Source organism: Tyto alba, unplaced genomic scaffold (assembly GCF_018691265.1).
Source record: "Tyto alba isolate M040663 unplaced genomic scaffold, T.alba_DEE_v4.0 Super-Scaffold_38, whole genome shotgun sequence".
In the NCBI taxonomy this organism is placed as follows: Eukaryota; Metazoa; Chordata; class Aves; order Strigiformes; family Tytonidae; genus Tyto; species Tyto alba.
The window spans coordinates 13970415-13998349 of NW_024881313.1; the positions used below are offsets into that span (position 1 = coordinate 13970415).

Consider the following 27935-nt stretch of genomic DNA (forward strand, 5'->3'; position numbering starts at 1 on the left):
AAGTTTCAATCTCTTCTTTATTTGCCGAAATATTAAACCATGTGCAGCCAGTATAGTGATTATTATTTTAATGATGAATCACCATGTGCTTCTATATGGAATTCAAAGAGGAATTAGCCAGCCAAAGGATTTGAAGACAAATTTGTGTAAGGCTACTAAATTAAGGATGATCCTGACATTATTGCACATCTGTTTATAAACAGCCTTCTTACAGGAAGTGTCACTTACAAGTTCGTGCTAACAGCTGAGAAAACTCGGAGGAGAGTGGAGAGGAGGAACTGGTGATGTTTTCCTGTATCTCAGAACCATGCGATTCAAGGTGCAGAAAACCAGATCAGCCATGGAGCACCTTTAATTTCACCAAGGCTGAGCTTATACCCTGAAACAGGGCAACTGCAGCACAGGAGGTGGCTTTCATCCAAAAAGAAGATAGCTTTATTCCCCGATAACCCAGCTGCCCGGAGTACCCCGTGCTCTCTGGTGGATCTAGCAGCATGCTGCCCTCGACATGCGTATGGAAGGGATGTCCCATGACAAAGCACAGGTTTTGGTTTCCCAGCCCTTTTTTGTTTTGTCTCCCCTGATCCAACCTCAGCTCATTCAGCTCCTCCTTATCTAATCCCTTACTCCACTTTTGTCCTGAGGTAAAAACTCTGGGAAAAAAAGCAGAAAATACAAAATAATCACTTGCCGATCTTGGCTCCTTTCTCTCATACTCCAGTTTGGTTTTTCCTGCCTGGAAGCCATAGGCATGACATGGCCCAAAGCCACAGACAGGGCCACCGTGAGACCAAAGGATCCAGCCCAGGGGACTCGAAGCATCAGCCAGCCCCATGATGCACAAGCCGCGGTGCTGGGGAGACCCAGGGGGTTGAGATAAAACCTCACTAGCAGCCAGCACACAGCACTGCCGGTGAGGTACGGCAAGGGTTTGGGTTTTCCCAGCACTAGGAGCTCCTCTTACTCCCAAAAAAGGAGGGCTGGGGCAGGGGGGCTCAGGGCAGAGACGAGGGGTGAGGCTGCCCGCCAGTGCCCGGGTGAGGGCAGGATGGAGCGGGACAGCCCGGCTGGCTCCGCTGGCAAGGGGTTGTGTGTCCCAGCAGCGACCGCCGCGTCACCCGCCGAGAAGTGCGATGCAACGGCCGAGGGCGGGTTTCAGAGGAAAGGGTCAGACACCACTGCTGGCACCCGGCAGGGACATCAAACCAGATGGGTGGCTGCGGGTCCTGAGGGGACACTCTGCACCGGCAGCACACACGTGTTTCTGATGCATACCCACGTCTGTCTGTCTGTCTGCCTGCCTGATCAAAGGCATGATGCCTCTGTCGCACATTTAGCCACCACCTTCTCCGCATTAATTGTGTTTAGGAGTGGCTCTGAATCCTTTCCATTGCCATTGCCGTTTTCCTCAAGTGAGTTATTCATCACTCTAAAGGTACAAGATTATAATTGTTGTTAATTTTGATTAATTACTAAGGCAGTTGTTTCTTCTTTAATACCAGCTTGATTCAGAGAGGGAGTCTCTAATGGGATTCCGGTTGGAAGCAAAAGCTGCTATTGAAGATAAGCCAGCCGATGCTGGCTGCTGTGTTACCGGCAATCTGGAGAGCATTCAGGAGGCTCACCTCTGGGGAAGTGCTGGCTCAGCCCCTGCTGCACCATCAGTATTGCCCCCCCAGGTCACGCAGGCAGGCGTGGGAGCAGTCAGGGCACCACAGCACAGCTCCTGGGGGGAGACACCCCACCGCCTGCCCTTGCTGCAACTGTCACCTCCCCGGGCTGGCAGGGGCCCTCGTGACACCAAAGCCATGCTCCATTGAGGAGCTGTAGGCACCTCAGTGACACCCACAGGTCACAGTGCATGGCCTACAGCAGAAGAGCCCGGTCAGTATTACCAACGGACAACGACCTCCATCCCACACCATTACCACAGAGCTTCCTACCAGACTCCCAAAACCCAACCTCACCCGCCAGCCCCTTGCCTAAAATCCCCACTGAGAGATCCCTACAGACAGAGCTGGGCTAACCCATGCCCTCCAGAAGATAGCTGATATCAGAGACTGGCTACACTTGGTTATTTGAGACTCTGTACAAGTATCTGCCTTATTTTCAGTTGGCATAAAAATATTTCACAAAACCTCCAAACATTGCAAATCTACCTGTGGGAAGCGCTTAGTCTGCTTCCAGCTGAGGAGAACAAACACCCCTGGCTCCCGGGGGCAGTTTTGACCGGAGGCCCACCAGCCGCAGCATCCCTGCAAGGCCCCCCTGGATGTCTCCTGGAAAGGGAGGCAGCTCCCCCCCTGCCTCACACCCTGACACGGGAGGTGGCTGGGGCTGCAGCCGGAGTCTCCCCCAAAGTCAGCTCTGCCCCAGATCTGTGTCCTGGGAGCAGGGCACGGCCAGGTTGAGCGGCAAGGAGGACACTGACCCACTGCCACCTCCTTTTCTTGTGGGATGGGGGCTGCCAGGGCAGTGCCAGGGGCTTCTGACACGATGACTTGCTTTCAAGGAAGAAGAATAAAGCACAGAGAAAGAACTAAAATAAAATGGCCATGGAAAAGGAAGACTTTAATTTCAAGCGTTCCTGTCTTGCATCCCTTGGAGTCCTGTCCTGCAGTGAGAAGAGAAAATCACTGCTATATTGAACACAATTTCATAGCTCACGTCTGCTTTTGATGAAAACTCATTTGTGTTTATTTTTTCTGCACCAACATTTATGTGTGTGCTCAGGGAACGGAAAGGAACCCTTTAACCAAATGAAATATTGTTCCTGCCTCTAGACAGACATTATGGATCCTTGCAATTTCTATCTTCCAGTAGAGGAGCCTGAGACTGTGAATTTATTTGTCTGCAGCTTTTGGATTTTTTTTACGCCAGCTGCGTGAAGGTGAGCGGTGCTGCTCCTCAGCTGCGATCTGCTGCTGTTTGACTGGAAGTCCAGGTTCGCTCTCCGGACAAGGCTCTGGCCCATCCCCATCACTCGCACAAGCAGTAGGAGCCTGGCTCTGCAGGCACAGGTGATCTTTGCCACCCTCTCCCTTGTATCTGGGGTTTACTGGAGCAGTGATGCTTGCCCATGTCCTGCATTCCAGCTAGTTGATGATGATGCTGGTTGCAAATCTTATTTCTGCTGTGCTGATGGGTTCCTTTTCCATAGATTACAAAGGGCATTTTTATCATCTGAATTGCATGAGCCAGCAATACAATTCACTGGAATATAGTACCTCTATAAATATTCCATAGAACGATGCCAAATACTATAAATTGTTTCTTACAACCACTTCCAAATGCCACTAAAGCATGGTGCACACCAAAGACCTGCGGTCCAGAGCCTAGGAGGAGCCATCTGTCCCACCTCTTGACAAGGGGAAGAAAATACACTTAAAACCTTGATCGGACAAGGTATTCACCAGCACGCCACCCCAAGCCTCTGTGACAGCTCTGAATTTTCATGGAATGTCTTCTGGGCAGAAGAGCAGAAAAAACCCTTTGTATTTACAGCAAAGACGATGCCCATTCCTGGGTCTCGGGAAGCCTTCTCCTCCATGCTGAAGGAGGCTGACCGGGGGTGGCACGGGGCAGGGAAGCAGTGCATGCTGCAGGATGCCCAGAGAGCAGTGGTACCAACTGCCTCTTAACACCCTCCGCAGCCTCTTACATCTGTTTATCCCCAGCCCTTACTATGCCCTCCAAGGGTGATGGCTGTGCCTACCCCCCACTCCCCCCACTGAGCAGATGTGCTTTTTATGCAGCAGATGTTGGTACTTGCTCTGAGATAAGTAATAGATCTTTCCATTGGCACAGGGAGTGAGAATCGTTTCTAAAAAAAAAAAAAAAAAAAAAAAAGCCTGTTTTAGGACTTATTGTCAATGTTAATTTAAAAGTTCATTTTTTATTTAAAGACATGACATCTTAAGGCCATTCTCTTTTAAAAGTTGGTGTTACAGGCCTTATGCAGTGCCCTGTGGCTGAAAAAATCAACCTGGAAATGCTTTGGTCTTCAATCTGTAAATGCCTGAGGAGTGGCAGCAATAGCATATTGGATCCTGAGTTGATGGACAAACAGTTCACAGGTAACCAACATTTGAGCAGCCCCTCCACACCAAAGAGTTTGAGTAATTTCCAGAAAGGCTCACTTGCAGTCCAGGATGGACAGATGGTACAAAGTTTCCTTTATAATCCCCTCTGTGGCACGTTAAAAATAAATCAGAAAAACCACGCAGATCCCTGGAGTGACACTGGAGGCCCCTGATCATTTGGACAGAGAGGACCTTCTGTGTGGAGCCCAGAGCTGTGGGTCCCAAGTTTCCAGAAGCTTCAGACATTACTGCCAAATTGCATCAATTTTAATAATCTTAAGAAGGTTTGCAAACCTTAAGCAGGTTTGCTTACCTGCAAAGGAGCAGAACTAAGGACTGTCTTTTCTCCTAGTCAGTCTTTCAGTTTTTTCAGCTGAAAAGCAAGGAGTTCTGGTAAAGAAATGCCACCTTCAGACTGGAAAAAACAGAGTCAGAACAAACACAATTGGGACTGGATTTGGTCTGATGCAATTTTCAGTTTCTTCCATTTTTTTCTCCCCACAGGGAAGGTTAAGGCAGACAGTGGGTACACCACAAGAGTCAGGAGATGCTATGCACAGGGTGCTGCACAGGGAAGTGAACCCTTTGCAGCCCAAACCTTGGCCCCCTGAGTGCAATGGGCAAATCCCTGCAGGAATACGTTAGGATTTCCCTCCGTGGCTTTTTGTGCCATGCCAGAAGTGCCCTCCCTTGCCTTGCAGAGGACAAAAGTGGGTGCCCCGAGCCCCCTGAAGCTGGCCACTGTGCAGGGAGGTGTTGGGACTGGGGACCGCAGGGAATGGCTCTGGGGATGGGTCCCCCTTTCCCACATGGGGATGCTCCCCAGCTCCCACCAGCACAAGCACTCATTTGGGCTGCAGAGGATGCTGCAAGGGTGTGACATCCAGGGATAACAGATTTAGAAAGAAGCCAAATGGAACTCAGAGCATGTGGTTTATCTTTTAATCATGGCTACGCATCATGCATCATGTTCCCAAAACATTCGTGCTACAGCAATACACTGTTAAGCATCACAGCTATTGGAAATTAGTAATTGAATCCCACAGGTAGCACTGATATTTCCTGTTCATAGTTCTCCCCAGCTCCCTTTAGGCAGGGAACAAAGCTTTGCTTTTACAAATGACTACACCATAATTAATTACGTAGTGATCTGTTTGTTTTAATAGAAGGGGTTATGTGGTAATGATGAGACCCAGAAGTGATTGTAAATCACACATAAAGTTCATGTGACATGTGTAAAGAGCTGCACAGATCTCTTGCTACACATATTATGTTCAGGAGTAAGCAATAACATTATTAATTTTCCAAGTATTTTTCATTTTTCTGGAGTACAGCCCAGGCATTTTTTAATTTCTAATGTATTAGTTACTTACAGGAACTTCTTTATAGTGGTCTTAAGAACATTCATCATCAGTTTTTGTAATTGCTCCCAAATTTGAAAAGAAGCAGTTACATTTTTCAAATCATCAAGTAGTTCTTACAATAATAAAAAGGTGAATTAAGCATAACGAAATATGAAGAACAGCAAAGCTGATCATTTGGGATTCCCATACCAGAGGGTAATTTCAACTTCGTAGAATTAAACAAAAAAAATCAAAACAACCCTACCCCCCCAGTCTGATAGGAATAACCAAGGAAAAAAGCCAGGTCAAGATGAAGATACTGAAGTTGAAATTCATGCCACAGCCTAACTATCACAATACATGGAAAGTCAGCAAAGCAGGTTTTGTCCCTCAAAGTTTGGGATTTTCTCTCAGAAACTCCTTTGACTCCCTGGTCACTCATAAGCTACAAAGATTTGTTGTAGGTAAGAGCAGAAGAGGCAGCAGCTCCAGCCTGCGTGCGACCTGCTCTGCCTGGATTGCACCACAGAGCAAAAGCACCGTACCTCACTGCGAGAGGCAAGAACAACTGACTTCAAGGTAATACCAATTTCTTGACTTGCACTTGGCATTTGAAGACACTCTGGGGTTTGAAGGACCTCCTGCACGTCTCCCACAGCTTCCTTTCACTTCTCTAGATGTTTTCTCAGGATCTGCTTTACTCTCCCTTCCTCCGAGATTGATCTTTACATGGACTTTTAGAGCTCATCCAGTTTTTGAGATGGATGAAATTATATTTTGGCCTATAAATTTGCTGAATATTGGTTTCAAAATAACTACCCACACTGTAGGATGTCAATAACTTCTAAATAGCTTTTACAGGTTTGCACCTAACTCCAAGTACCACCCTGACATTCCAGGCCAATATTCCTTGTTGCTTTGTCTCACTGTATAGCTTTTAGTGCGCTTTTATTGTGATACCTAGTAAAATCCCTACCACAGTTTGGGATTAGGGATCAAACTAGTAAACTCCTATAACATGTCCCCTGGTATCTCACTTCTGTTTATTCTTTTGATTCTAAAAGCCATTGGCCTTTCTTAAAATCACTGCCACTCAGGACAGAAGTCCTCACACCCTCTTAATGGCTGCTCTTAATGCCTAAAGGCTATAGTAGATGTTTAAGAATGGCTAGGAGGCCATCTCTTGCTTTGGGAGCCAGCTGTGGCTTTGTAGAACCAATGTGAACAGAGAAAAAGAAGAGAAAATTGAGAAGTTAATTCCATCTGATTCACTCATGCTGGAGCATCTCCACTTGGTGGGCTGCTGTTTCCAGACTAACACGTCACTGCGGGAAAGCACAGGGGTTCAGGCATGTCCCGAATCATGACAACCAGAAGAGGCTGCTGATGGATCAGAACCATTAGGGATGGGGCCTTGTGGCCACTTTCTTTGCTCCTTCAGCACAGGACTTCAGTGTTCATAAATCAGAATAGGTATTTCTCCATGATGCTCTGAAACCTGTTTGACCACTGTGTTAGGGATGCCTTGTGCCTCCACTCCAGGGCTTAAATCCTGTGACATCAAAATAGCTTTAGTCTGGCAGAGTCTCACTTTTTGGCGTGGATATGTTTGTTTTTTTTTTTTAAAGGGCAATCTATTATGCTTAGGATGTGACATTTTTTGAACATTGAGCTGCTTTCAAAACTATATCTAAGCAAATACTGCAATAATCTATTTACTGTAGCAGTGTGAGATCAGACGCACTTCATGCTTTGATCTGCAACAGAGCAGGGTACAGACTTCATGCAGTCTCATCATACCCACACTGATCACATGCCCACACGGAACAGATACACTTGTGCCTCACTACACTGCCATGCAGCTCCTGCAGCAGATTCTGCCTCGGGCGGTGGACTAGCAAGGGAAGACTTCATCTACAGCCATTTAGGAGAAGGTAAAGTCCCAAAATCCACCTCTCTCTTGTTCAAAGACATGGATTATAGAGAAAATTTGGGCAGGTCTTATTAAGTGTCACATTGTTCTCTGAGGATCTGATTGTGACCAGAGTGCATGAGTGGAGGGGCTGGAGCAATGGCTCTGGACAGGGAACACTGGATGCTTTGAAGGACCTGCAACATGTAGTTAGCTGCTCTTGCGTTCACTATGGCTCTAGTTCCTTCTCTGAAAAAAGAGACTGTCTTGACACAAAGACTTTTTTTTCTCTACTCCTGACATCTCTGTTTTCTTTTGCGATACTGCTGAGAGGTCACTCAAATTGTAATTTCATATACCAGAGGTTTTGTCAGTGATTTTTTGTGTTCCTTTTTTTTTTTTTTTTTGCCATAAGATCAAGGAGATGGGAAACAGAACAAGTCATTACTACATAAACTCCAGTCTCCATAGCAACAATGAAAAGTGTTTTCCTTCCTCTGTTTTACAATTCCAAGTCTATAGTCTCACCTGAGGCCTGGCAAGAGGTTAAAATGTTACCTAACTTACTTGCTCATTGCAGTTTTAATAGTAGGCTACTGGGGCGAGTAGCAGGGTCCAAGTGAGACCCGAGAAGCTTCCCTGAGCTCCAGGATGCAAGACAAGGATAATGTGATGGTGAAAACATGACATTATGCAGTGCCACTTGTTCTCAGACTGCACCTCTGAGCCCGGGGAAGGCGAGAGCCACGGCTGACTGCCATCTCCTGCAGCTAACCAGTTTTTATACTTTCTGTGTGTTCCTGAAACACTAAAATTGCTGAACGCTCAGGAGAAAAATTCAAGGAACCTGTGACAGACAAATTGAACTCCCCAGGACAGACTGGGGAATTTCAAGCCTGAGGAAGACTGGACCCCACAGTCCCAGTCAACCTCTGGCACCAAGACCTCTGCCATGGCTTTGGTACTCGGCGTGATAGTCATGCTTGGCAGAGCATATTACTCTGGGGTAAAATACCTTTAAGTACCAAGAGCGGCTCGGAAGACCTTTCTATTTATTCGTCAAGCCAGTTTTTCCTAAATCTTCTTTCCTCCCCTGCCTGGCAGCCTCCAGGCAGGGTCTGTGGCTGTATGTGCCCTGCTCCTGCCCACGCCGCTGCAGCAACACGTGTTAGTCCCACTCCATTAAAGGCATCCAAGTCATTTGTACAAAAGATGTTGATTCTCTCTCTCTTACAATCTGAGCAAAGTACCACCATATGAAAACAGCAATTAACAGCACAACAAGAAGGACAAAAGCAGGCTGAAATACAGATGCATTCGAACAAACCTTATTGCACCTCAGAGGAGATAAAAATCTACTTAATTGCTTTTCCAAGCTGATCTTCCATTTGACAATGTTAATCTGGAATAGCTGAACTGGACAGCAATAGCATAATTTAACTCAAAAGGAAAAACAAAGCAGAAGAGTTGACTTTCACCATTTGGAAAGAAAAGCCCCACACATTTTCCTCTTTACTGTACCTGAGGGTATATTCTGGGAGCGCTGTACAATATCATCTCAAGTTGAAGTTTTCCAGTGGTAAAAGATTTTGACCAAGAGACTAAGAAACTGTAATTTTAAGATATTCAGGTCCATTTTCCTACCACGCAGTAGCAAATGCTCACATTATAAAATTAAATAGAAAGAAATAGAAGTTCTCAAATCAGTTCTAACTGGGTCTTTGATTAACAGGATATCTCATTCACCTTTGAAAAGTTCTTTTAACTTAGAAGAAGATAATCAAGGATGATTTCACTGATGACAGTATGATGTTGACCTGCACTCAAGTAGCAGAGGGGATGTACGAAGAAGGAATCCCTCTGTGAGTAGGAAACACAGTCTGTGATCAGCTGAATTGGTCCACAGCTCCTTACTGCCTCTCTGCAGCACCCTGAAAGGGAAACTTCAGACAGGTTTAGCAGCCCTCTTCAACCCCAGGCAGGGCCACATGCCCAGGACTGGATGTTGGCAGACGGTGGGCCTGGGTTCGGCCACTGACAGTTTAAACCCCAGTCCGCTTGGCAGAGCCAGTTGGAAAGATCTACCACAGTCCATCACCCTCTCGGGTTACTCACTGGTTCCTGACTGCACCATCATATTTGTGATGTGGGTCTCTTGTACAAGGGAAGAGCATGGCCAGTTTCTGCTGCCCTGGCAGACCTTCTATGCTATAGATTCTGTAGATTATTCCACCAGAATAAAGCTAAGTGATATCCTGCCTTTGCTACATCCCCAGCAGAGTACTGCCAGCTTACTTTCTGCTACATATTTTACTGGTTTTGATGTTAATCTCTCAGGATAAACAAATACGACTATTTTATATTCTGCACTAGTTGCTTTTTCAGCCAAAACCAAAAATAGGAATCTTTGGGGAAAAAATGGTAAATACGTTAGCTCCCTTAACAGATGATTTAGATCTCACTTCATCCTTCTAGAAGTGTAATTGGCACAAAACAGAAGGCTCATCTGTGCTGGAAATGGTGTTGCAAATGGTGGAATTTCAACAAACTACTTAGTGAGGCCTTTACAGTAGTAATAAACACTTGTCTCAGTGTTCCTCAGCATTTATAACAAGCTGACAGATATTCAGTAACTAAAGGTCATTTTATTAAATAAGGATTCTTGTTTTATAGTCTCAAGGACATGCTTTGAACTTGTTGGAGAGCAGATTAAACACTGAACTCCCCAGACACACGTATCTGTTGCACAGGATCATATATCACATAAATGGACTTGTTGAAACACCTGACATTTACTCATAACACACACTACTACACGTGGCAAAACCATTCAGTTTTTAGTAATTTATACATTGAATTTGTGTGTTGATTTATAGCTCTCCATTTCAATGAACAAAGAATACTTTGTATTACACTTACATAAGGTTGCATCCAAGTAGAATTAAATTCTGATCTTTATGTGCCTTAATTGGTAGGCACAAACCACTGGAAAAACTGGAAGAACTCAGCCCTGTCAAGTCTGTTCCCAGGGCAGAGCTGTGGAAAAGGCGTGGTATTGCTCCTTCACTAACTGTTCAATATTTTTATCTATAAACCGATGAAGATTTGGCCACTGAATCATCAAGGAATAACCAGCCTCTCATAAATACATATCCAAGATAAAGAAATAGAAAGTCCACTAATAATTCAAAAAGATTAAAGGAAGCCCAAATAGCCAGGAATGAAACTCCTTCATAAATCCTACCTTCAGTATGTTAAAATATTTATTTTTAAGCAAGAAACATCACATTCTAATAGCTCTTGCTGGACAGACAGTTAAAAAAGCAAACCCACATAATAGAAATAATAAAACACTAGAAGAATGACATTTTTAGTTGGTTTTTTTTTACGATGTATAACTTTATATTTTGCATATCAAAACTAGTATTTTTTTAATGAGACAGATTTCTGAAAATTGTTTGTTTCTTGTTAAGACTTCAGCTTGTGCCTGTTCCACTTATCTAAAACATCAGCTCTCTCCAACTTGTACCAGCTGCCAGGCAATCACGTAAAGTGTTACCACAGATTAGGTTTAGCCAAATTAACCAGTGAACTGGAACTAAAACAGTGATAAAGAAGGGCCTCATGGATTTAAGATCAACAAAATACAAAGGATTTTTCTTAATGGATAAACGGAATGGAGAGAGGCCTTTTAAGGGTGGTAGCAGCTTTTCAGTTTTTAGTTGCATAACAATCCATACCAATGCACAGAGAACACAGATGAATACACTCATTTCTAAAGTGATCATAGCCATTTTTCATGGCATTAGTTTATTTTTTTCTAAGCAACTCTTCTGCCATTTAAAATAGCATGCTGCTTGGAGTTTTGAAGTAACTTTGATGGATGCTTTCTTTGTTCATTATCCATCAGACCCTGTGTAAAATTCTCCACAAAAGGTATCCTATGACTTCAAAAATTAAAATTAAAGAAAAAGCATCTTTGTCACTACCTTTCTGTAGACAGGATGAGAAGCCCATTGTCTTCCTTAACTGTCATTAACCACACTTGTAAATCAAAGAATTTCACTAATGCAAGGCTGTGGTAGCATTGCAAAACTTCTGTGGGGCCACCCATGCCCGCCACTTACATAAGCACTGCTTGGGTCAGATCAGAGCATGCCTTGCTATTAGCACTGGCTGTCTTGGAGCCAACAATCTAAAGATGTTTCCTTCCTACTGTGGAATTTTGGCTTTTCCAAGAGTTGTTTTAAACAAGAATACAACCGTTGTACAAAATACGAGCTACCATTGTGAATGAAAGAAAAAAAGTCGTTGGATCTGCTAGAAAAGGGACAGTGGGTGTGAAGATGTTTATCCTCACTTCCAATTCACTTTAGGTCTCATTATAAGCTTACATTTTTCATACCAAGTAGCAATTTTTCATTGTAAATTAATTTAGCCTCTAGAAATGTGCATTATCTAGGTACATACATGAGCAGAAAGACGCGAAACAAGTATTCCATCTAGTTTCACTGAACAAACAAGTTTCATTAAATGTGTTGATAAAAACATAACTGCTCTGATTTGCAGTATTTGAAACAAATTTGAAGCAACTTGGATACTGAATGGAAAGTAGGTACTAGCAATCAAGGAGTGGAAGCAAACTCTACTGTCAACACTCAAACACTGCTTTTGGTAGTAAAACCGAGTAGATCTAGTGATGCAAATTACTGGTTACTGTATATCTGATGGAAGTGCAACAGAATGCATCCTTATGCCCTAAACTCTGGAGTTGGATTAGATTTTTAGACTTTGAAGTTTAAGAAGAAAAAAAGCTTCAGGTATGTGTGAATGGCAGCATCAGAGACAATTTTCAAGCTTCCTGCATGCACAGTGCATCAGCTTCCCACTCTAATGCTGGGGCAAGATCGAGGTACATAGCAGGCCAGAAGGGAGCTGCCATCCTCTCCAAATATGCCCTTGAAGCACCAAGAACCTCCTACAGCACAAGCAAGAGAGGTCAGGGCTGCCAGAGGAAGACACAGAAAAGCAACTAGAAGTCTTCCTCACACAGGACTCTTGCGATTGAACAGAAATGAGCAGCCTGCAACCTAAAATCTTACCAAAGGATTTGGAAGAGAGGTAAGGGAGAGAGAAGCAGGCTGCTCCCCAAATTACCCCGTTAGGATCCAGGAGCGTATCTTTGGCAAACAGCATGTTGTTACAACTTGAGACAGATGGAAATGTGCTTACTTGTCAAAGCTGTTATCCCCCAAGAAGAAAGAAATTGTGCTGTCTTGAACACACTGTGGGTAACTGACAGGGAAAGGTCCAGAAATAGAACAAAACTAGTAATATAAAACTAGGTTTGGAATACAAGATGAAAGCTGCCTTTTGCACTGGAAGTGGTGTGTTTTTTTCCTAACAGATAAAAAAACAGAATTTTTTTTAGTCCCAGTAGTATGAGTATTACAATGGGTACACATTTTCCTGATGAAGACTTCCTATTACAAATAAATTACTAATGTTTGTCACACAGTATTATCAACAGGATAATTTCTGTGATCAAGGGGTTTGCAAATTCTAGTCTATATAAAATATTGAATTATATGGGATACTGAGCTTTTAAAGAGCCCTTGAATTTTAAGTACAGCACAACCAACTCATTAACAGTTTTTAAAAATTTTAGATACTAGCAATAATCTGAGTCTAGTTTTGAAAAAATGCAGAATTTTCTTCATAAGCTGGTGGTTCCTTCAAGGTCAATTTAATAATGAACTACATCTTTTAAAGCACATTTCACAATAAAGCTCGAGAAGAAAGCCAACTTTCCATTTCAACAGCAGTATGTTTTTCTAATACTGCTCATTTCTTTCCATCAAGCCAAGCCCACTCTAGTACCATACCTTCGTCTACTGAATCCACATCAGAAAATAGATGCTAATTGCATCTTTTCTAGCCAGAGGATGACATACAAACTGAAAGATGTTTTCCCTATGGGTGCTATGATAAAAATAAAAAAAACCTTCCTATTTTAAAAATGTCAGTTTAATTTTATCAATTTCTTTAAGTCTCCACCTTCCATTAGGAGAAAAGAAATACTGCAATTAACAGAAAATTGTTGTGATTACCCCATTTTAATATTTATTCTTGCATAGAAAGCCAAATAGCCAGAGACATTCGTTTCAGACAAGTTAGGGCATAAGGCAGTGCCCATTATGCCACAGAAACCACATTCAAGTCCAGCTGGAAAAGGAAGTTTCAAAATTATTTCATATGCATTAAAACAATTTTTAAAACCTTTTAGTTTTTGTGTTTTGAGTCTTCAGAAATGGTGATTTTTTTATTAGGTTTGGTAGCCTCGTCCATCAGTTCCTTCAGCTGCCCAATCTGTTCGTCACGGAAGTCATTAAGTTTTTCTTCTGTGAGCTGGATTCCATATAAAGTCTTTTCTCTCAAGTTTTGTTTGTCCTCATCAATTTGTTGCTGTATCAGTGCTGCATAGTTCTAATGAGGAAGGAACATAAAGGTCACAAAAATTACAAATGCAGGATTCAGGTCAACTTTTTTTAATACCATTTTACTGTAATAACATACCCTTACTCAATCTTCTACAACAGTCTATTAATCAACACCAAATGACCAAAAAAAATACACTTTTTATAAGAAGGAAAAGTTAAGATATTTCTGATATCTACAGTTTATTTTATGTAGCTAGTTTAAAAGCATATCATGTATGTACAGACTAACTGTTATATCATGTACTACTACTAAAATTTAATTAGAGGCCAAATATATTTAGGTAGCTATAACTATTCAAATACATGTTTTCTATCTAGCAGGATATCAACAGAATTCACTTCGTAAACTGATACATCTGGAAGAGTATTAATCTTGAAGAAATGGATTAGAAAAAGCAATCTATAATTAGACAAATGTCCTAAAGCCTTTTTGCATCTCTGCGAACTGATAAGGTCATTTGCACCCAGTCCTGGATTGCTCCAAAGGTGGAAGGAATTCAGCAACTATGAGACTTCTGTCATTCTGCCAGTTTTGGGAGAAATTAATTAGCAAAATTAAAAAGAGAGAATAAGAAGGGGCTTCAAGGACAGATACCTCCGTACTGCATCCTCATTCCCCGAAGGAAAAAAGAAAAGGAAAACCCCCTTTCTGCACTGTTTTGAACATAAATTTGTTCAGACCGACTTTCAGTCCTGCTGTAACAGGAAGTATTTGGACCATGTTTGCTTAGATGACCGCATTTATGTCGGTGGATAGGCAAAACAGTCGGTATGTGTTACAGCAATACCAGGCTGAGGACCATTATAAAAGCAAAACTTTCTCAAGGGCAGAAATGGAAGTGGCCAACAGGTCACACCAGTAATGTGGACATAGTTGGAAAATTGCTTTCTCGCCGCTTTGGAGCAATCTTTGACCATTACAACTTCTCTAAATTACAGCACTCGAGGCTTTGCAAGGACAGCGGTTCAGCAAATTTAATTCGGCTAGCAGTGCTGCCGCTGACACCGCTGTGTTCAAAGCCCATCAGCACGGATCCTGAGAGCTCCCCGGCTCCCTCAGCCCAGCACCTGCCCCACTGCAGCAGCTCCCAAAGAAGCTGTGGTGAGTGAATTTGTCCAAAGCCTCGTGGCATGGGTACTTACTGAAGTCAGTGAACCTACTCTGATGTTTAAAAGTTAAGCACACATTTGAACAGTGGGTTGGAAGGGAACCTAAACTTTCCTTTTTCTTAAGAGGAACTTAAAAACAAACTCCACAATTCATAAATTAATTTCAAAAGTTAATTTTTATTGGAAAAAAAATATAGGCTTCTCTCCTACTTCCCTAAGTTATACTTTAAAGCACCCTTAAAGTTTCCAGCACAACTCTGAATATAGTATATGAAAGTGAACTGAAAAAACTATATTCTGAATCAATAAGAATGATGACTGTGTTACATGGTAACACTTTTTTTTAAAATAAAGGATCCAGTATCAATATTCAAAAGCACAGGATTATAGCAATAAGATAAGCATTGTTTTAATTTCCAATTTTCAGCTAAAAGAAGCCTAATTACTGCATACTGAATTGTTAATCCAATTATCAGCAAAGTTCCTAAAGCCACTACTTCATGTATATGCCTAATAATTCCAGAGAAATGGGTGAGAAGGATGAATGTTATTCATGAGCATGTGATAAATTTCAAAATTACAACATTTACTAACATAAATACCCGACATTCTTTATGGGCTATGTCAGGCCTCACTAAAGTCAGCAGGATCTTACCAGTCCTGCTGCAAAGCTTAACTCATGGCTATTTAAAGAAAATAGATAAAACAAATGGGGGCAAACAAAAGTAAATTTTTATTAATACAGACTCTGAACTAAATAGAGTCCTCATTTCTAACAGAGAGGTCCACAGCAGTAGAACATTTTTCTTATTATGCAACTTTAAAACAAGAACAGTTTCATAATACTGAGGTTCTTCCCCACATCACCTCTCCCCTTTTGACACCAAATATGCATTCAGGAACAGTGATACTACAGATAATTCTCATAGTAATCCTACATCTCAGCGGTATTCCATTATGGTAGAGTTGGTCCAGAGTTTAGAAGGAACTAAACACAGTTTTTTTCCTGATGTCTGAACAATCAAACAGTAACAAATGAGGTAAAAAATTATAATGGTTAAAAAGTCTTCGACTTCGTAATTTACAGAATTTCTTATCAAAGCAGATGGACAAATGTGGTCTCTGAAGCTGTCGGCAGACCACTAACACGCCAACACGTTACACATGAACTATTCCACCCCATCCTATCTTCAAATTTCTGCACAGAACAATCCAGTCTATACTGATTCTGGAGTCCAAAAAAAGATACTCTCATTATACCAAACAACAACATACATAGGGTGCAATTCAGAAACAACACTGAAAGCAAGCAATATGAAACTCCCCACATCTCACCAAGAAACCTGACTGGATGTACAAACCCTGAGAGCCCCTCCATGCGATGTACCCCCAGTGCAGGTTCCACAGTGGGAGAAAAGTCCTCCCCACCACTAATGATCGACAACCCCGGAGCAGCCTGGGGCTACTGCTGCAGGCATGGGCTATGGTACCTAGAAATAACTGAAGACCATGTAAAGACCGGTTACAATTTTACAAACTTTGTTAACTGGAAGATTGTCCTTTCCAAAAATAACACATTAATTACTGGTAAAAAGTCTGTTGGTTTGTTTTGTTTTGGTTTTTTTTTTTTTTAACTCTAACATCAAAGCATCACATTTCACAAAGCATCGGCATTAAATAACCCAGATCTCAGAAGTGATGGTCCTCAACAAAGCCGCAACACCCGCTCTCACAGATGCCCTGCACCCAGAACAATGATGGACTGCATTTCCCCACTCCCCGCTGCTGGGTGTTCTGCTTCGCAGCACTCCAGCGTGCTCCCATCTGGACATGTCACTGCTGGCTCCTTTCCCCCACTCATTTTCTAGCTGAACAAATGTTTTGTACGTGCCAGAAAGCCTCAATAGTTGCGGTTTCACATCGATTTGTAATGTGAACAAAAATTCAAAATTGGACCCTGAAAACATGCTGAGTTTTGGTTGGCTCACGACAGAAAATGGAACTTTCTCACCTCATTTTACCAAAAGGCAGTGATGCACCGAAGAAAATATGTTTCAGCCTTTAGAAAAGGACTGGACAAAGATCAACTATACAGCATATCTCATTTTCTCTGGCTGTGATGCCAGATGAGAAACAAACAAAACTTGGGATATTTAAGTGCTTAACACGTTACTGTTCCCTCAGAAATTCATACCGTTATTATGTGATCAGTGATTTGTGGAAAGGTACTACATAATTTGCTGGTACATAGTTCTGTAATTTAAAATGTGGCTTCTATACAGAAAATGCACCATTTTGCTAACTGCACATGGGAACTCCAAAGTCCAGTAATAGGTTTAAAAGTCTAAGGGGGGGGGAAGGAGCATGAAAAGAAACCAAACTGACTTTTGTTCTTTCAATAATATATCTTTGGTCACAAAACATGATGATCACAGTCCTTCTCAGGCAATAAGGAACAGCAGCATGTTTGCATATGCTTTAGTTTTCATCAGAACTTAATAGATACAGAATTTAGCTATTTCCTAGTGTCATCCTCCCTACCAGCAGAAATGAAACAAACCCTTGCTTAGCTTTCCCAAACAAGGAAAATTATTTCGCTTCTGCCTTTCATTTTATTTTACATGTAACTACATATTCCAAATATAAGTCATACACATATGACTCCTTTGTCAATCATGACACAAATCCTCGTCAGATTTGTCAAGGGCATCTTATTCCAATTATGGTTTGTACTCTGCTCACAGAACCAGAGACAGGAAACACAAAACAGAAGACAAGCAAACCTGCGCCCTTGCAGAGCCAGGCTCGGCATGGCAGAGGCACACAGGTGCTCTCCTCCCTTGCATGGATGGTCAAGTGTGGCAGATCAGTCAGGGACAACCTCTGCACCTTAGGTTTTTTTAGGTTTGTTGGTTGGTTCTTTCTAAGTAGCTCTTACTGCAATGATCCTCTGCTGGTACCAGCTGTACACTCTCTGAGCACCTACATGAAAAAAAAAAAAAAAAAAAACCAAAACAAACAAAAAAAAACCAAACCACCAGCTGAATGGTAAAAGCCTTTGCCCCTTCTATATGACTGCCACCAGAAACAAAGAGGCTCAGAATCACGTTCAAATCAAGACAACCTTTCCTGACTATCTATCATCAAAAGGTGGCTGATTTATCCAGTATTCAATCCCAGCACACAGGCCATCCATATCACAGACACCCTCAGAGCTCCACTCCTCCCAGCACATCCCAGCCTTAAAGGAGGGTAAGAGTCTGAGGTGCAGACTGGCCAGGTCCCTGCACTGCCAACAGTACATGCAACTGCAGAGACACCCCAAAACCCTCCATACTGCCAACGCAGAGAGACAGATGCCTCACCCAAATGCTTGGATGCATTCCTCAGAGATGCTGGTTCTTCCCACAGATCACGCTGGAGTCTACAGCATGCAAGCTGAATCCAGTCAATAGGCTCTCTTAGTGGCGTGATTAAATACGTGAAACTCCAAGTGATTTCTACAAAAACACAGAAGCTGAGTATTTGCTGTGATCAATAACCAGAGGGGTTTTTATTTAAATTCATTAACTGAAGTGAACACAACATTTCCTTCTGCTCTCTGACTCAAGCATTCAGAGAATGCACAAATTCACCAAAAGGGCAAGGGGATGGGTGACATTTGAGGTTTTAAAGTACCACACATTACATAAAGAGTGTCAGCCTTGCTGTTTTCAAAGCTGAGAAAGGCTTAAATACAAAAATAAAAGCAAAAACCACACAATCAAAAGCCTCACTTCTTGACTGCCAGATGTCGAGACTCCTACCTGGTCCAGCGCCTGCTGACAGATATTTATCTCATATACAAATATGAAATGCTAACAGACATTTATGATTTAATCATAAGATTACATGGGTTAAGACCCCATTTTTACTGGGAAGAATGGTAAACACAATTTCTACTTTCTTTGGCATCCTCCTCAAATGTACAATGCTACATTTTAGACAATCACTCCAAAAATCTCTGTAAAATTCATTTAGATAGAGAAAGTCAGGATAGATATGTCTGTTCACAGTAACTACCTGTACAATTCACTTGCTTGACAGATTTTCTATTTAAAAAAGGTCTAAAATTTTAATCTCCCTTAGGCAGTTAAAACACAAAGCCAATGTATTCATCCATTCCAAAAAGACTAATTCCACTTACAGTCAAGTTAATGGTAACACTGATAAAAGCCAACATTACAGGGGCCAGATCAGAAACCACTACTCTGAGACATGTTAAACAAAAAGGGCATAGTCAGGCACTGAAAAATGCTACCAAATTATTTAAAATTGATTTTTCTCAGGGTGACATTAAAAAAAAAAAAAAAAAGGCACGGCCTGAGAGGCCACCCTCCTCACTCCCAGGAAGTTAACTTAAAATTGCAGCATTTCAAATTCTTCTGCTGCTACTAGGAGCAAAATCAACACATGCTACTAGGATGGTATTTTTTACTACAAAACTATTCTGTTTGTTAAACTAATTAAAGATTTTGTCTTTTGCTGACACTCATAGAAGTGATTTTTAAGTGAGAGATACACTTCATGAAATTCCAGAACATTTTCATATATTTTACCTGAAGCTATAAGTATAGCTAGAAATGCAATAACAAACTCAGGAAAATTCTACCACACTTAAGCTCAGCTTAAGTGCAATTTCAGTGGATATTTTCATACACATGTGAAGCCATAACAACCTACACTTCATCCTATAAAACCACTTAAAATAGCCCACAAACATTTTTAAAATTGCATAATATACAATTACTGTCAAATAAATTACCTAATCTGAATAAACGGATATGTGTAGGCTCACATCCTCTAACAGGAAAAATGTTATTATCAGACAGTTTCAAATCACCTTTGACTTTCTAAAGGACACACCATGATCACTTGAAAAAAATGTCCATATACTATAAAGAGTAGTGAGTAAGCCTTCCTCCTGCTTTTGAAAATAGCCATCAAATAGTATTTGAATTATACCAGGTAATGACATATGGCGGGCATTATCAGAGTTTCTTATGTGGAAAATTAAAATAGCAATTGCTGGAAAAATGGCAAGAGAATGAAGATGGGAACCTTGCACTGAGGTACCCTGCATAGCAGGGGGCCTCTGGGGAATAAAAAATGTCCAGTTCCTACTTTAAGTCTTAGAAGGTTAAAAAACAACTTTCTCTTCTGGCATTTAAATCACCTGAGCATCCATCACGTGTAACAGCAAACCAGAGGCAACTCCTAGCAAGAGGAACTTCCACAAACATTCAGCACTGGCTTAAGACAGCTCCTGCCAAAAGCATGAAGGATGTAAGGTGAGTGGTTACTGACGGGTGTTTTTGCAAAAAAAAAAAAAAAATTATTGACTGTAGTGTGAGCGCAAGAAGGAAGTCTCAATTATTCCCTTCCTGCAAATGCTATAGGACCTTACATGTAACCCTGGAAAACACCAACACCCAAAAGGTATTGAGGCCAACAGAGGTAAGCAAGCAAATCCTCTTCGAGTCCTGTGTTCACCACTGCTTATCCTGAGGCATCATTTAAATTATATTCTAATTCTCTTTGCATTCACACACAAATCTCTGTAGCTCAAATTAAACATACTGTAAACACAAGCTCTTTGGCTTGAGTGAAGCACCAGAGGTGCTAATGGACAGGATATCAGTGTCTATGATATAGGTTACAGATTTAATTAGCTCTTCTGTTGAATGATTTATCTATATTTCATGAGAGCAATTCGGTTATAAATGCTGCTGTTCTGAGGTCTGTTTACCACCTTCTGACAGCTCTTAGACATAAAGAATAAGATGCCTTAAACAAGCTAAAAACTCTGCCATTTCTGCTACATTTCAAATTTCAGCCGCCCTTGATATTTTCCATTAAAAATAGAAGGGTTCTGTTAAGCAGAAGTTAGGGTGTAACACATTAAATAAGTATGTTTTATTCAGAGGTTTGCTATGTATAAAAACGCGAACACTTGAAAAACAGACTGAATAGTTTATATGACCAGTCATAAGAACACTAAGTTAAAACTTTAAGCACACATAAGGAAGAATCAAGGTTATCAGAAAGAGTACTTTATTTTCATTAAAACATTGCTCACTCTATTTAAAACAAACAACAACAACAAAAAAAAAGCAGCATTCTCAGCATTCTCAGAAATTAAAGGAAAGCACATTTTCATATAAATTTTTTAAACCATTTTTTTTTTCCTAATCCAGCAACTGTGCAAATTGCATTCCTCCCAGGATAAGTCCCCTGTTCTTCCCTCTTGATCAGGACAGCTGAGGAATCCCCAAAGGAAAAAATATCCCAGGGCGGGGCTACAGCAGAGTTGATAACTCACAGCCATTGTCCCTGCCCCTCTGCTGAGGCAACCACTATGGTGGCACTCCTGGAAGGGAAGGAAAAACAGGGACAGCAGAGCATCACAGAGTTCATTTCAACACAGATGCAAAACACAAGCAGTACAACATTGTTTGCCAGAGGCCAAACTGGTTCCTCAAGTACCCTTCAAGACCAACAGTGTGGAGAACCCAGCTTGCTACAGGATATATCCCCTACCCTCAAAGAAAATCAAGACAGGTGAAATAAAATCCTCCCTTTTCTAACAAATATACCCAGCTGTAATTAATGAGGAGCTCTAAAACAAATTGTGTGAAGAGCAGCTTGGATAAACTATTTTGTATTTCAGTCCATTATTAAATGGAAAGATTTGTAGAAGCCATTTGATGCCAAGGGGGTAGTCTAGCACTTGCGATGGGATTGTCTATATCTAAATGCTACATGTCTAAGTGAAGCCAGAGATGCAGGTTGTCTATGTGCCGAGCATCATAGAAACTTCTGCCTTACACATGATGTGATGACTGGATACACTGTCCTCCAGAGATGTGGGTCTCATCACTAAGAAAGCAACTACACGTGTCTCTCTTGCTGGCTGTGGATGACTGACCTCAACCAGCTTCCTTCCTTTCTTACGGTAATAAGAAAGTGCTCATTAGTTACTTTGGTTTGTGGTTTTTTAATTACAAAAGGCAACAAAAATACCATTTCTCCTTGAATGAATCTAGAATGTCTCCCCTGGAGTTTGTTTTATCTTTGGGCAATGCTGCTGAAGTCAGACTGAGCAACATCCTGAAGTGAAACACACGATGCAAAAAAAAAAGAAAAAAATTACTTCCTTTTATCCTTAGAAAACTTAGAATTATGAATATTTTAATTTCTGGGGATGAAAGACAATGTCACCACTTCGAATTACACACACAGAGGTAAAACAGATTTCTCCAGGACAAAGTCACTAGATCATAAAGAATGGGAACCACCAGAAAACTTCGAAGTTTTCTAAAAGTTAATCTGAAAGGAAGACCCACAAGAACTTTAACAATATCACGTTTTCCCAGGATATTCAGGAAGGATGCTAGAATATGTGTTTATCGATCAACTTTCAGCATAGTGATCACAGTAACACAGAGATGCACATACTATAACTATACAGAATGCTTCCCATATAAGGGGTGGGCTTTTTTGGTTGCTTGCTTGTTTGCAGTTTGGGAGGAGAGAATGAAAAATTGTTCAGCTAAAACGGAGCCAGGGAATATGATTATGTAATACTTAGTAAGCAGCATGGAAAATTATTATTTGATCAGGAAGGTATAAAATGGGCTACTTCTTTTGAACACAGTTTACTAATATTGTTAAACTGGAAGAAATTACATTTATTTAGAGGAATGTGAAAAAAGCTCAAGGACTAAAAGCTTTGTTTATACCTAAAATAACATGTTATTTTAATGTCCTTTTTTCATGTAAGACTTGTGAGATCATAATTTGAGGTGAAAGTGGGAAGCTTGTGGCCTGACCACCAAGGTAAACATATATAAATGCTATTAAGTCCAGAATGGAGCACAACAGCATTACAGTACATCAGAGTGACTTTACTGTCATTTGTGGAAAAACAAGCTGTGATTAATTACTTCTTTCTGGATGCACAATACTTACATCAGTATTGCACATCAGGGCCAAAATCTAGGTCACTAAAAGCTTTTTGCATCATCTGATAACAACCATAATCTTTAAGATCCTCTTCACTTACATTAATAAGCTTCATCTAAGGCCTTAAATAGAAAGCCTGAGCTCGTTCTATGGAAGAAGGGAAAAAAATCAGAACATACTTGAAGGAAAAACAACACGTAAGAAAAAATAAAATGACCAATTAAGTTCTGAAAAGAGAGATCAATCTGAAATATAGATGAGGCACAAGAAACAGGGCAGAAGGAAGATATGGGAGGTAGAACAAACGAGATGGTCACACAAATGGGTTCCAATGGCTCAGCAAGATCCTGTCATGGTTCTCTTCCCTTGGACAGGTTGTATCATTCAAACTGTCAGCTTCCCTCCCGAAAAAGACTTCCTTTATGAAAGAATAAAAAAAAAAGTATTGTTCTCTGAAGGACATGTAAGTATTTGAGTCTTTTAATTGGTACTGGAGACAAAAATACTTGGGAGAGAAATATATTAAAAACCCCATTAGAACTTAATACAGTTAACAATTAAGAACAAAACACAGAAAACGATTCAGTCTGGACTCTCACCTGTAAAAATTATGATGAAATTACACTGTTACTAATACCTAACTCTTAAGACTGCTGTGACTGCAAAAATAAGCTACAGAACAGAAAAGTAAAACTTCTGTCAAGAACATTGTTTCATATTTTCATACAAATCCTCATAAATGCTCAGCAATTTTAAAGATGGTTATTTCTTAACTCGGTTTTTATTTTGTTTTGACATTTTATGCTGTGCATGGCAGCTCTTTGGCTAATAAAAAAGCTGTCCTGTTCACTTATGACTACTGCTGATGTTTTGTCTGGCAAATATTATGCTACAATCTCACAGAATATTCAAGGTTTTATCACACACTGTTAATTTAAAGCAGGGCATGGAAAAAGACTAGAAATGATAGTATCGGTTTGGTTTTAGGAACTTAACTTCCTCAACGTATCAGTTATACTGTAATATTTCTATTTATATATTAAGCTAGGAAATCTTGGCAAAGTTCTTTACTGTAGATAATTCCCAGAAAAACATCAACACTAAGAACAGGTGTTCTACCTAAAAAAAACTAAAGACTGTTTTAGCAACATAATAACACAACTATAGTTAAAGCACACAATGCAGACATCACTTCTAGACTCTCATATCAGTTGCTTAAATAGAAGACATACATCTTAAATTTGCAGTTATTTCAGAGGTATTACTTCCAGATCTTCAAGGAAGACAATGATTTCACATCAAGATATTCACAGAAGGAAAATAAAGCCTGTTTCCAAGACAACCACATTAGTTTCCAGACTGCTAGATACTAAGAACATGCAAAAGATTACATATCCCAGATGATGGCACTTGAAAGACTTTCCACGCGTGTTCTTCTCCTCAATTTACACCCAATAAAGCATTTCAAGTATACATATATATCCAAGAGACTCGGTATTCTTATTTTTCCATTACTCACGTTCCTATATGATCACTAAAGCCAAAAACTTAAACTAATATAGTAACGAAGAAAATCAAGTATAAACAAAAATTTAATCTGCTAATAGACATCTTGCATTGATTTCCCCGAGACCACAAATAACCCTTCTGCTGAAGATGCACTGAATTTTTTACTTTAATGGACCTGTAGAAGAATAATGTGCTTGAATGAATTATGTGAAAAGTCATGGGCTATATTTAATAAACAGACCAGAAGGTCATTAGTGTAAAAGTCAGATCTATCCCTTAGGACAAACAGAGAGAAACTTCCTTAGGTTTAAGTGAACATATTCTACTGTCCCTGTTCCAATACAATACATGAGATGCTAATTTAGCAAAGCAAATTTGGCAACAGAAAATACTGAGTCAAAGGCTGATTTCCTTGGCCAGTCTTAACATGGTTCCTCTAATAACAGTGGCAAGAGCCAAGCCCTACCTGGGTGCTAGCGGAGGCATTCAAAAAAGACAAGCAAGGAGTCATTAAAGTTTATCTACCTGCTTCTTCAACATGGCACAAACATTATGAGGTGTGTTCTTCATAAAGGACTACCTAGGAGACTGCACATCAATAAAACCAATAATACAGGTGGACTCATATGACTTCAAAAACTAAAAAACATTGCCACTGGGAAACACAGGTGAATTCTTGTAAGGGTGTTACTTATCCAAGTATGACATTCAGTCCAGTACTTTTTAAAGTCCTCATCTATAGAAATAATTCAGTGAATTTGACCACCATCATTTGGTTACAATTCAGTCCTCCTTGCTTTTAAACAGCAGCAATAGGGCTTCTCTATGAAAATAAGTGCATACTGATATAACTGACATTTTCCTTAACACAACTAACAATATACTGGTTTATATTTGTAAACTCGCTCTATGGAAAGAAGGCTTATTGCTGCAATTAACATGTACTTCATAGTACTTAATAAAAGGCAAAAAATATTAACTCATTAATCTCTGTGCTCAAGCCAGTGAAAATTTCAAAAGTTCTTGTTGCTGCAGCAAAAGATGATAAATGGCATTCAAAGACATACACTTTGCATACACATAAATGTACCGCTGTCAAATACGGTTAATAATATAAATTGTTTAAAAGGTCTTCCATATCCTCCAAGCAACAGAACAAATCACAGGATTTCCTTCTTTAGGTTTTATTGCTCTCAAAATTACAACAGAAAGTTCTTTACTCTGTTTTATTTTCCTAAAATACTGTGCTATAACATATACACAGCCAGAAAGTCCTCTGATACAACAGTACGGACAAAAAAGATCAGATAAATTAGCATTCTAAACATAATTCTAAAATTGTGCTGATTTTTATAGCAATTTAAGGTCAAAAAACTCTGAAGCCTACAAATCTGTGTATCTTACCAAGGGTTTTTAACTTGGAGATTTTCATACAATCTCTGAACTACTTCAGAAGTAGCCAGAGAAGTTAACGGAAGAAAACAAATGTGTCCTCAGGATGTTCAAGAGCTGCTATAAAGGAGCATGTATCTGTACTGACTACATCAGAGCCCTCCAATCTGAAAAAACTAAAATCTTCTGTAATCATCTGCAAGTCACTATCTATTTATCCCTTTATCCAATGGCTCTGACATTTAAGAGGATTTTTATAGCATCTGTCACGATACAGCAAGGATGGGCTGGGCTGTCACAGAAGACTGGAGGGATTAAATACAAAAGGAAAAAGTAAAATTCACTGATCTGCTGAACAAGTTTAAAAATTCAGTAAAGTACTGTAGAGACAGCTAATCTGAAAGAACTTCTGAAAAACACTGTAAAATATTCTGTAGTGTTCTTGGGGAGATCAAATATATATCAAATTCAAGCCTGAGCACCTTCTCCTTTAATCTCTAGACAATACATACTTCAAAATTAACTCACCTAAACCTTGTTTTATTCCTTCTTTTTTGTTTCTGCTGTTGCAAGAGGTTTTCCAACTATTAAAGGATGCTTGCTTTGAATTAGCAAATGACAAGGAAAGCAGGGTTGGGGAAGTAATAAAGGGACGGAAATCAAGTAAGTAAAATAGCTTAAAGTTGTACGTACTTAACTTTAAAATGAACACCCAGGTAACAAAAACTTAAGCTTCCACAACAAAAATCCAGACTGCCTACTTATTCCTAAAACTTCTCACCCACCTAGAACATCTCCTTTTTCTCTGTGCAACCACAGGCTGTCTTGTCCCAAGCAAAAATACATGTTAAACTAGAACAGAACGTAATTTACCTCAATAATTTAAAGCATCTTAAAAAGAATGTGAAAACACCAGAGCCAGGAAAATATTAAGGCAACCTTTCAGAAACACAAATGTGCCACATTAACACTGGTCAAGCCGGCTTAGCTCTGTGCTCTAGCTGCCAGCCTCCCAGGTGCTTCCACAGCTGGGTATCACAGTCTTCAGCTACGGGTAAAACATTAACTTTTGGAGCAGAGCAGCCTGCCTGTAGAGAAGGTATCAGGAATGGAAAGTGTAACATACTAGTTCTATTTGTATGTCAAAACTCTCCCTGAGATAAATTACCTCTGCGCTGAGTGGTACCTTAAATGGTTTGGTATGGTACATCTGCATCCACTCAGATGCTCTCTCCACATTAATACAATGATACTTTTATCATTAGCATCAAACTGCTGCACTGTTTGTTCATACTATATTAAGAAATAAGTAATTTTTCTACTGTATATGATCAGAAAGAGTTTTCAAATTTGCTATACAGTAAGTTCTAGAAAAATCTCTTCTTGCCATCCACTTATTGTGTGAATAAATAGGTTGCCTCAAGGTTTCTACCAGTCAGAGAATACAAACTATCCAAGAGGTTTCATTTGTTTTAAGACTTTTCAATGTTAAGGAATTATCTCAACTTACATTTGCATGGCTTTAAAACTACTCCAGACTTGTTTAAAGCAATGCAATGCCATATGAACAATCAAAACTTTAAATTTTTTTAGTTGCTTATATGTCTTGATGAATTTTGCTTCCTAGCCAAGAAAAATACAGAAGTCTTGTGTACATCTGCCCACAAGCAGGCAGTTACATGAGAATCGGGATGAATTCTTGTCTCACTCTCCACTCTGCAGGATGGCTTTTAGAGCTACCTATCTAAGGTAAACTCCCAATTAGGCTACTCTGCTTTTTAATTGAGTCACAGAATTCACTATAGAGTTAGGCAAAGAGTAAACAGGAGAAAACTCTCCATTAAGTTGCCCGAAAACACCAGCAGAATAATCTTGAATAACATTTACATCACCGACCACCCAACAGTGCTTCCTCTTGAACCACACCGATAGTAAATTATGGGATCTTTCGTGAGCAGGCCTTTATTTCAGTCTTAAGGAGGGGATGAATATTGGCATGCTTTGCTGCCCTGCAGAATGCTTTATGTGCCTCTGAAAAAAAATCACGCTCGCTAAAAGGGGACGAGGAGGGGCAAGAAATCCT

At 40.4% G+C, this 27935-nt stretch overlaps 1 protein-coding gene across 4 annotated transcripts in view; it reads right to left on the reverse strand.

The window, feature by feature from the left end:
• The window catches only part of SDHAF3 (succinate dehydrogenase complex assembly factor 3), a 64055-nt gene that overhangs the window by 15922 nt on the left and 20198 nt on the right, over positions 1-27935 (reverse strand). The window contains exons 2-4 of one of the 4 annotated variants that reach the window (XR_006166212.1): positions 13617-13823; positions 9084-9268; positions 5011-6977 (exon numbers count right to left, since the gene is read on the reverse strand). Coding sequence is in view for 2 of the 4 variants with exons in the window: in XM_042801931.1 (XP_042657865.1) it covers positions 13620-13823 (204 nt within the window). In the remaining 2 variants the exon portion in view is untranslated. Of the gene's footprint in view, positions 1-5010; positions 9269-13434; positions 13824-27935 lie in introns of those variants that run through there. The other 3 variants (XR_006166213.1, XM_042801931.1, XM_042801930.1) reach the window with 3 other exon arrangements.